This window comes from Hippocampus bargibanti, linkage group LG13, assembly GCF_051943395.1.
Source record: "Hippocampus bargibanti isolate YZ-2025 linkage group LG13, ASM5194339v1, whole genome shotgun sequence".
Lineage (NCBI taxonomy): Eukaryota > Metazoa > Chordata > Actinopteri > Syngnathiformes > Syngnathidae > Hippocampus > Hippocampus bargibanti.
Window position 1 is genome coordinate 8,440,016 of NC_142746.1, and position 11,225 is coordinate 8,451,240.

Consider the following 11,225-nt stretch of genomic DNA (forward strand, 5'->3'; position numbering starts at 1 on the left):
AGTGCTTTGTTACAGCTTCAGCTATTGTTAAAGCGCTATATAAATCAATATGTATGTATTGTATTGTATTGTATTTTGTACAGCCGCCCCCATTTCAATATCAGATAGCTCCAGACCCGTATAATTTAGAAATTAACTCATTTTTTTCTGATGAAAAACGAGAGTCTAAGGTTTCTTACCCTGAATTTTAAGTTTACTTAATTCTAAAACTCCATGTTCTGTGGGTCCTGTAATTTGAGTGAAAATTACAAACCGCTGGCGCTTGAGTGGACACCTATGTATTTGCATATTTTTTCGTAATTGTTTTTTTTTTAATTCAAATGGCATGCAAACATACAAAGCAACAGAAACAAACAAACAACAATGCAAACAAAACAACAAAAGTAAACAAAACCATTGGTTTTGAATAGCTCGTGGAGCTTCTAGAAGTATATCTGAGGTGTGTCTCAGCAAATCTTTCTGCATACTTAATATTTTCCAAATAGTTGGCAACATACATTAGGTGACATAATCGCGTAATCGCGTAAGAGACAGTACCTGATCGCACAGTAAATAAGAGTTCCTGACAGATAATCATGATGCACGTTATATATACGTATTTGCAAATCGTCTGGCATTGAATGGCTTCAGTGATGCAACAATGTTCAATTATCTGCCGACCAATCAACAGACAGCACCGTGTTTAGCCCCGCCCACCACAGTCCCTGCACACAAAACAAGAGGCCCTGAAAAAAAATAGGACACTTGAGACATTTTTTAACCCTTTTTTCTTTTGGATTAGTTTTGAGCCCCACCCCCTATAACATGTATTATTTATTGTTCTTTATACGTTTTAAGAAGTGAAAGCTGCATTTTGTGATGCATGGAGTAATGTGAGTTTAGGTCAAATGGATACTGAAAAGTTTGTGTGAGATTACAGACGTGCACTCAAGGAATGACCGGAAGTGTTTGTTTGTTCCAATGGATTTATTATGCAGCTGTTCAGACTGTAATGCCCATTGTGTGTTTTTGTGCATGTGTGTGTGTGTGCGTGTGCGTGTGCGTGTGCGTGTGTGTGCGTGTGCGTGTGCGTGTGCGTGTGTGTGTGTGTGTGTGTGTGTGTGTGTGTGTGTGTGTGTGTGTGTGTGTTTGTAGGTACAATGGCTCCTTACCAAATGGTGATCGAGGTCGACGCAAAAGCCGCTTTTCCTTGTGCAAGCGGCCAAAGGCCAACGGAGTCAAACCCAGCACGGTTCACGTCGCCTGCTCTCCGCAGGCTGCCAAGGTGAGACAACAACACACGCACACACACACACACGCACACACACACGCACACACATGGGTAACACAGGGCGTCTTCTACCTTTACAAAGATACTACTGCTCATTTTGACTTTTACTGTGGTATTTGGGATGCAAGTTAACATTTTACATGTTGATCGGCGGATTTAAAAAGAAAATGCTTTCATTGCAAGCTACCATATTTTGCGGTGTATAAAGTGCAACAAAAAGCCTTGATTTTCTTCAGAAGATGACCGTGTGCCTTATACGCCGGTGCACCTTATATGTGAAGTAATATTGAGCCACAACATGTCTTTCAACGACTGTCAGCAGCCACCGACTCCATTTCCTCCCCGTCGAAGGAGTAGTGTAACCGCAGTCTCTATTCTAGCGCCTTAATATGTGAAAGGAATTGAAAATAAAAGGAGAAAGGAATTGTTAATGGATCATTTGGAGGAATTGCAACGTTTTCCAGTGTGTGTGTGTGTGTGTGTGTGTGTGTGTGTGTGTGTGTGTGTGTGTGTGTGTGTGTGTGTGTGTGTGTGTGTGTGTGTGTGTGTGTGTACTCTATTTGGTGTGGACACACATGCGTAAAAGAGGCCAGGCTTTTAGGTCATTTCACAAGTCTGGAAGGAGCGGTTTGTTTTCTTGCGTGTGGTCCCAAAATGTGTTGGCCTCACTGTCCGGACCGCAAAAGTGACGCCATGAACTCACTTGACCCTCCTTCTGTCTTGACTACCGCCGGAACCTCACTGCCGTTTTTTATAGGAGGGCTGTGTGTTGTCTTGCGCCCCTTTCAGGCCATCAGCAACAAAGACCAGCACAGCATTTCGTACACGCTGTCCAGAGCCCAGACAGTGGTGGTGGAGTACACACATGACAGCAATGTCGACATGTTTCAGGTACGGGATACGCACAAGCACACACACACACCACAATAAAACAACAATGTTGTTGTTGTTTTAAATGGACGTGTAATTCTCTTGGGTTTATGTTTCGTTTGACGCTCAACTTCGCCTCTGCAAGTGCAATGTAACAACTTGAAACTTGTTTTAGGAAGAATGTTCACTTTCGACGTGTTGTCATGACGCTTTTTGTCAAGCGCCAAAATGTCCCACACTTTCTTGGGTACTTAAATGCACACACAATTTTGAGCAGAGCAATTCTTTACCTGCACATCAAGGGTGTCAAACTCATTTTTTTGCCATGGGCCACATTGCACAGTAGTTACGGTTTCCTCTCGAGGGCTGTTGTGAATTTGAAGAAGCCATTAGAATGTTTCATCCCCTCCACATATTACATATAGAGAGCACGACAAATTAATGAATACTTGGGTTTCCAATCAGAAGTAAAAATAATGAGTGTTATTGTGGTTTACATGGGACAATTTAAAATGTTGGTCCTTACTTTAGCAAGCATCATGGAATGTCACAGTTTGATTTGCTTTTGCGGGCCGAATAAAATGATGTGGCAGGACAGATTTGGCCCCCGGGCCTTAAGTTTGGCACTCTACTGTACATAGTTAGTCCTTTGAGGTACCTGCTTGTGTCATTGTGATATGTGAATGTTACATCAAAATACTCTTTTATTAATGATGCTGAATGCAATGTAATTAATAATTAATCCTCCCGCTCCCCTCCAGAATGTTGCCAACATTGTCGAAAGTGCTTTCTAACGTCACCTTGATGATAGCGTGCAACACTAACGTGTTCATGTCTGCGCTCTTTACTCTGCCGTCTAATAGGGCTGTTGTTTTCAGATTTGAGTGTTTTTTTTCCATTTCACCTCAAACCCCACTAAGCGAAATGTCCTCACAGAGCATCAATGACATAAAAATAAGGACGAAGGTGTCTTTCACATTTCTTTCTTCTTTCTCACACTTACTTGTCCCAGAAAACATTACATAAAATAGGTCAAGCATCTTCTTCGCATGCAAGTTTAATTGCATAACGTGTTTAATATTCACGGCGATGCCAGAGGTTAAGCTGCAAGGCGGCGGGCGGGAGATGAAGGAGGGATGGAAGGATGGAGAAAGAAGAGGAAGGCATCCTCTTCTTTTTTTTATTGAAATGAACGCTGTCACATGTACATTTCTGTGAAGTTCAACTGATCCCACCTAACTTTAACTCATTCACTGCCATTCAGGAATTTATTCGGGAATTGAAAATATGACGTACAGTGCCATTCCAGAATTAATTCAGGTTTTGTTTTTTTCTTGCTTGGGTGCTGATAAAACGCTGGCCAGACCTTTGGCAATGTTGTCACTCCCACCAGGGGGCAGTATTTCCCTTTTTTCCATGTTAGCGCTTTATTCCAGTTTAAGCTGTTGTTCAACCACTATATAAACAAAAATGTATAAATTGCATTGTATTTTGGACAGCCACCCTCATTTCAAACTCCTATAACTCCAAACCCATATAATTTAGGAATTAACTCATTTTTTCTGATGAACGAAGAGAGTCTAATGTTTCTTACACTGCATTGAATGTTAAAACTCAACTGCTGAAACTCAATATTCTGTGGATCCTGGAATTTAAGTGACAATGACAAAAACCCTGGCGCTGTAGTGGATATATTTTTTGCACATATGGCAGTGAATTAATTAAGTAGCAGGAATATTGCATATTACTGGAACTGGTCGCCAGTCAGTCACAGGGCACAGACAGAGTAAAATGAACATTTACACCCACATTCACACAATTGCTGAGCGGCAACCAATTTCACGCAACGCGCACACGAGTCAGGCGAGTGTACTACAATCAAACCTCGGTTTTCAAATGTCTCGGTTCTTGACCAATTCGGTTTTCGATTTTGTTTTTTTATGCCTCAGTTTACAACCAAAAATCGTTTCTGGACCAAACTGAGTGCACCTGAATGCACCACTCAACTCCCCTCTGCTTCCTTGTACGTCACTTGCTTGTGTCGCGTCTCATTGTGACTGATGTATTATCCTCATGTAGTGTTGTTTCACTGTGAGCAGGCATGTTTGTATTGTTCAATAACGATTTCTTTTAAACCATACATTGATCATAATGGGAAATGTTTTGGTTTTCCACCAAAACGGTTTTCGAACAGATTTCTGGAACGGACTATGGCCCAAAACTCAGGTTTTGGGCCTCCCGACAAGTTGTGTCCATAAGTCGTAAAATCACTTCAAATGACTTTGACTCAGCGCATTTTACAAAGATTCCACCGCATATAGCTATATTTTACCTTTTAAGACTCACACTGAATATTCAGGATGTCTTGTTTTCGAGTTGATGACGATGTCTGACGTGATGTCACGTCAGGAACGCCCCTGACCGAGAAAGCGACACAATGCATTTTGGGTACTTTGTTTGGTCAGAAAACATCGTGTTGATGGCAAAATTAGAAGGAAAAACACATAACCAACGCAATGGTGAATCGTTGTGTGTCGCACCAAGACTACCGATTGTGGTAACACCATATAGAAGCGGACACAAATTCCCAGCAGACGAATCAGCCCATTTCCAACAGAGCTTGTGCGCCATTTTGTGTATTTTCTGGGACGCTACATTGGAGTCCAGACGGCTCGAATTGAGATGGAAGAACTTCTTTAATCGATTGCAAACATGTTTGCTTCCCTCTTCAAAACTATTTGAATCATATTCATAACTGGATGAGTACCAACAAAGCATCTTCTCCGAATCTGAACTCTCTAAAGCCATTGTTTTGATTCTGGAGCAAGGCATTTTGTGAAAGTGGTTCCTGAAGTGATGTCACGAACTGGGGGCGGGACTTTTTGAATCTCTCCAGTTTTCAACTCATTAGTGGCGGTTTTGGGACACTTAAAGTCATTTTTATTGGTGTTTGACTAAATTTGACATTTGACTAAATTTGGCATTTGACTAAAAATATCAGTCTGTGTGTTTGGGATATTTTAGATGCTATAAAACTTTTTCCAATGTCAGTTAGGAAACAAAAAAATGGTGTCGGTTGTCCTTTAACTGTACTACACCATCAGTAACTAAAAATAAATAAAGATACCACTTTGGTCAGTACACCTGGTGAGATTGTGGACCCTTTTCTGTTTGTTTTCACAGGTGGGTCGTTCCACGGAGAGCCCAATAGACTTTGTGGTGACAGACACGGTAGCCGGCACCCAAAGTAACGGTGACACGCAAACTGTCCAGAGTACCATCTCCCGCTTTGCCTGTCGCATCATGTGCCAGCGCGCACCGCCTTACACTGCCCGCATCTACGCGGCTGGTTTCGACTCGTCCAAGAACATCTTCCTGGGAGTGAGCAACCACGATTAAAAACTTCCCTGCCCGTAAACCCAAAAGCTGACAAATGACACTGAAATTCCATTTGTTGTTTTTATGTCAGGAGAAAGCTGCTAAGTGGAAGACGCCTGACGGGCAGATGGACGGCCTGACCACTAACGGGGTGCTGGTGATGCACCCTCACCACGGCTTCAGCCAGGACTCCAGACCCGGCGTGTGGCGAGAGATCTCCGTGTGCGGCAACGTTTTCACGCTGCGGGAGACACGCTCGGCACAGCAGCGGGGAAAGATGGTGAGTGGATATGGTTAATTGTGATACATGATTTTGTTTTTGTGTTTGTTTGTTTAAAAAATACTGGAAAGAGTTTCTTTAATAAAAAAAAAAAAACAGTGGAACACTTTTTTTTTAATGTTATATATTATTTTTGTGGAACAATACCATATTAACTAATTCACTGCCAGACGACGTGCAAAAATGTGTCAACTCCAGCGCCAGGGTTTTTGTCATTATCACTCAAATTGCAGGACTCACAGAATATTGAGTTTTCAGACTACATAAACATTCAATGCAGTGTAAGAAACCTTAAAACGATTTTCTTTCATCAGAAAAAAAGAGGACAGAGTACCGAAGATATAGAAAGTCCAGAGGGTAATACAAAGTACAAATAAAAGATGACAGCATCCCGTTTTCATACCCGCTGTCCTGATGAAGGAAGTGGTGGAAGTGGGGAGGCGTGGCCCCGCCCCCCAGCTGTCAATCCGAACGTGACAATATTGAACAAGTAGGATGTTTATTTGCCAGAGCGGCATTGCACAAAATGAGGATACAAAATGAAAATTTTCTCCAGCATGACAGCATCTCACTCGCACAGCAATCGGGGTGGGGGTGTCGTATAAACCTCGCAGCAGCCATTTTGAATGCTTTTCGATGTACGACCGTTTTGTCGGAATGGAACCCGGTCGGAAGTCGGATGTTATCTGTATAGGATTTTAAAATTTGCAAAAAATCATATCATCTGAAAAAATTAATAATGGCGCTCAAAATCGATCTTTTCCTGCACGAATTTCGGTATTTCAGATTTCTTTAAAAAATGTGTGGTTTAATTTATAACGTTTCAATGTGAGCTCATTCTACCATTTGCGAACTTTTATTGAAAGGCAACATTTTTAACATTTTTATTTTTGGCCCATTAAATTGGTCGATTGGACGATTAAATTTGTTGGCCGATTAATCGGTCTGGGCTTATTTCAATCGCAGCTTGAGTAAAATAAGGTGCGTTTGTGGTGTGCAGGTAGAAGCCGAATCTCAAGAGCTGGTGGACGGCTCCCTGATCGACCTGTGCGGAGCAACGCTACTATGGCGCACCGCCGAGGGCCTGTCGCGCACGCCCACCCTCAAACAACTGGAGGCCCTGCGGCAGGAGATCAACGCGGCGCGCCCCCAGTGCCCGGTGGGCTTCAATACGCTAGCATTTCCCTCAATGCGGCGCAAAGACACGCCGGATGAGAAGCAGCCGTGGGTCTACCTGCGCTGCGGCCACGTGCACGGCTACCACGACTGGGGCAACCGGCAGGAGGAGCGGGACGGGCGACAGCGAGAGTGCCCCATGTGCCGCGCCAAGGGGCCCTACGTGCCTCTGTGGTTGGGCTGTGAGGCCGGTTTCTACGTGGACGCCGCGCCGCCCACACATGCCTTCGGACCCTGCGGCCACGTCTGCTCCGAGAAAACGGCCGCCTTCTGGAGTCAGATCCCGCTGCCACACGGGACGCACACCTTCCACGCCGCGTGCCCGTTCTGCGCCCACCAGCTGAGCGGCGAGCGCGGCTTCGTTAGACTTATCTTCCAGGGACCTGTGGACTAGAGGACGCCTAGTTTGGATGACTTTTTTTTTTTTTTGAGGGGGTTGGGGGGGGGCGTCGTCTCACTCTCATTTTTAAGGGACCTTTTTGAGTATTCCTTTTTCAAGACAAATATTTCTACATTTTCCACTGAGACAAAACTGCTGGAGAGACTTTGTGATTGTAACAACGACGACAGTATTTATCCCAAAGCAAAAGCTATGGCGCGGCTTGTTGTTCTTGTACTACAGGGTGTCCTCTCCAAAATGTGCACTTTCTAAATGGCCACTCCACAAAATCCGCCTAAAATGCACTAGAACATGGTGAACTTAACTCATTCACTGCCAGACATGTGCAAAAAATGTGTCCACTCAAGTGCCAGGGGTTTTGGCATTTTTTATTGAAGTTGCAGGACCTACAGAATATTAACTTTTAGGACGACATAAACATTCAATGCAGTGTAAGACACATCAGACTCTCTTCTTTCATTAGGAAAAAAAAAGTTCATTTCTACCTTATTTGATTCTGGAGTAATATGAGGTGCAAGTGGGGGCGGCTGTACAAAAGGCAAATACTGCCCCCTCGTGGAAGGGAAAAAATATTGCCAGAGGTCTGAACGAAGCTTGAAACGCACACCCCCGCAAGAAAAAAAACAAACAAATTTGGGAATGGCGCTCCATGCCATGCTTTTCAATTCCCAAATAAATTCGGGAATGGAAGTGAATGAGTTAATATATAAAAATAATAAGAATTAGGTAATCCACAAACACGCTCTGTGACAATATATGCATAGAAGAGTCTTCTTTTACCACTTTCACCAGAAAGAAATATTTCTTTATTTTCACTTTTCCAGCCATCAGCAATAGAACCAGATTAGTTTCACCGAGAATCTCACAGCATAGTGACTCTCATGCTAGTATTTAATAAAACAAAAAAGCAAGACTGAAAAGGGCTATTTGTTGGAAATTGATTTATAACAAGACAACTAAGAAACTCATTGTGAGTGACGCTGCCTGGCCGCAATTGGTGTTTTTTTTCCATGGCCTTCGAGATTTACGTCATCTTTCTCACTGTCCTGACACTTCTAAAACTTAGTGCGACAGACAGTTTCTTCCATACAACCACACTCAAGTGTGATGCGCCTCAACTTGAAAAGCATCCAAAACGATGCAATCCCTCCACCTGTGGGCCTCTGTTATGCATTACAAGTGGTTTACAAACGAATTTCGTGAACTCGCGTCAACTTGTGAAATAAAAAAATAAAAAAAATACATGAATAAATTATTCCGATTTTTTAGGGGACGCTCTGTACACTAAATGTTTCATTAGCTAATTTAAAACGTTTTATGGTCCTCAAGGCATCACCTCTTTTTTCCAGTTTTTGATCTTTGTACTCTGCACATTGTGTGTGTTCCGAATGTTTTTCGGCGGTCTTTCATTTGTGTGTGTCATATACGTCAATGTTTTGTCCTGTGTTTGACGCTCAAAAAACAAAGCAATACCTTTTCTGAACCTCCTGAAGCATTATAGGTCGTCTGAGTGGCCCCTCCGCCGTGAACCCTTTAAATCTGCGCAGCTATGTAGCACGCAAACACGAGCAGGACTTCAAGTGTTTTTGTGACCACTGTTATGAAACGCCAGTGTTGTATATTGGATCGAAAACCATGACTATATCCATGAATGTACACGTTATTTTGACGCCGTTACAAGATGAGTTGTGAGAAGTGTTCCAATTAATAACCTGTTATTTTCGTCGTGCTCCTACTTAAACAGGGGTGAAAGATGCAACAGAGCATTTATTTTCAAATTACCGTTGAGTCACAATTTTAAACCCTCACAGTGACTTGACACATAAATGTCTTCTTTTCCTTTCGGCTTTTCCCTCCAAGGGCCACGGCGAATCAATGTCCTCCATCTTCAGAGGTTTGATTCGCAAACTATGACTTGAAACCCTAAGCTTGATTTAAAAACGTGTAACAAAGGTTGAATCGGTCATTTCAAGAGTACGTTCAATTGGTTGTGGCGAATTACGGTGACGGAATTATCGCGAGATTTAGCGCCGGCTTCCTCCACACCGTGTTCGTTTCCAATCTCAATTAAATTGTTTCACGGGTCATTTGTCATTGTTATCAAATAACCACAAACATACAAAACAACATCACATTTTTTTACACACAAAAAAAAATAATTGAGCAAATGTGCATTATATTGAAAGCGACGACCTGAAAAATGAGCGAGGGGCGATTTTTGTTATGTTTTGTGAACAGTCTTCGATTGGTTAGGATCACCAACAAGGGCCAGGCTGACTCAATTTGATGAAAGTTTCCCCAACGATTCTAGCAACTAATCGGAGTGTGTTCAAATACGTCACGCGTGAGCCTGAAATCAAGTCCCGAATTCTCTTGACTCAAATAGAAAACATGTGGCACGCACACGTACATAACAAACTGATTTTCATCACTACCCTGCACCGTTGCCCAAATACAGCAGAAAGGGCGTCTCCCGATCCTGTCATTCATTCTTACATGCACGTCGTCCTCTAAATGTTTTTTGAAGGTGAAAGAAAGCAAAATAATGTGTTTCAAATGACTTTAAACAATAAAGTGAAAAATAAATATTTGCGGTGTCTGTTTTGGGGGTAAAAATAAAAGGAAAATGTTGGTTACGTCACCATTACTATGTCATCATTGTGTGAACCTCATTCACATGAGCAACATTCGTTAATGAGCCTACGTCACAGTGCTGCCCATTACGTCGTAGATCTGGTTCCAAATCGAAAATAATGAGGGCGGAGGGGAGGGGGATTTATATTTCTCTGCGTGTTATCACATATTTCTGTTCGTACACACGGAACTCTAAGATCTTACCAGTTTCACTTTTACAAATAGCATTTTTAAATAAAAACAAAAAAGTTGGTCACTTTTACCCCAAGGTGGCGCATGATCTGTTTAACCGGAAGTTGCTTGCGGTCAGAAGTTCGTTATTGCTGATTGCGATATCTCTTCTTTTATTGTTCTTTCTCCTTTTTCAAATTTTGTTTCACGTACAATTCACCGATAAAACTATCAAATAATTGGAGCGGTACATATACGTACTATAATTTCGTCACTGAACATGCTGCAAAAGGGCGTCCCATTCTTTAGCGTCAGTTCACCACCAAAATAGGCACTGGTAAGTGATTTCCTTTTTACAAACTCACAAGCTACATTTGGGTTTTATGTATGTATACTAATATATACTATGATATTTAATATACTAATTTGAAACCCTTATTTCACCCTTTCAATACTGACGGTACAAATGAATACCGCCATATATTTTCACTTGTAGAAAATAAAAGAAAAAGTAAGTTTCTTCCCAACTTTGCTGTCGGTACAAGTTAGTCACCCATTCTTCCGATATCGAGCGACTTGTGGCATTTTTGGGCTGTCATTTCGTGATTGATATGTCTTCTTTAGAAGACAATATAATGATTCAGCATAAAATGTCTTCCAAAAATCTGAATTTTAGATTATGGTGTCAAAATTAAAATCCAAAGTGGAAACACCAATACTTTTTGAACTGCTTATCTGAAATCTTGCTTCTGTCTCAACACCCTGAGAGAAACACAAATGTAAAACCCTAATCTCGGCCCAAAAGACCAACACAGAGTTGAACCTGTCATTTGAAACCCTACTGTGAGTAGAAGATAACTTCTGTTCTGTTTGTCAGAATCAGAATCAGAATCATCTTTATTGCCAAGTATGTAGAACACACAAGGAATTTGTTTCCGGTAGAACACGCTGCACTAGTATCGTCGTAAAAAAAAACTGCTAAGTGGCACTATACAGTTCCATTTTGGCTACTGTTGAAAGAGTTCAAAGAGTTAATGGCTTGGGGG

General features: G+C 42.0%; 1 protein-coding gene and 1 long non-coding RNA gene across 2 annotated transcripts in view; both read left to right on the plus strand.

Moving 5' to 3' along the window:
• The window catches only part of peli1b (pellino E3 ubiquitin protein ligase 1b), a 37,052-nt gene extending 27,043 nt beyond the window's left edge, over positions 1-10,009 (plus strand). The window contains exons 3-7 of the mRNA XM_089012220.1: positions 1,135-1,264; positions 2,060-2,161; positions 5,324-5,521; positions 5,610-5,798; positions 6,799-10,009. Of these exons, the coding sequence (XP_088868346.1) occupies positions 1,135-1,264; positions 2,060-2,161; positions 5,324-5,521; positions 5,610-5,798; positions 6,799-7,368 (1,189 nt within the window). The 3' untranslated portion in view covers positions 7,369-10,009. The remainder of the gene's footprint in view (positions 1-1,134; positions 1,265-2,059; positions 2,162-5,323; positions 5,522-5,609; positions 5,799-6,798) is intronic.
• Positions 10,010-10,169: 160 nt separating this feature from the next.
• LOC148889223 (uncharacterized) overlaps positions 10,170-11,225 on the plus strand; it is a 36,625-nt gene continuing 35,569 nt past the window's right edge. Inside the window, exon 1 of the long non-coding RNA XR_016116811.1 lies at positions 10,170-10,516. This is a non-coding gene — a long non-coding RNA (uncharacterized LOC148889223). The remainder of the gene's footprint in view (positions 10,517-11,225) is intronic.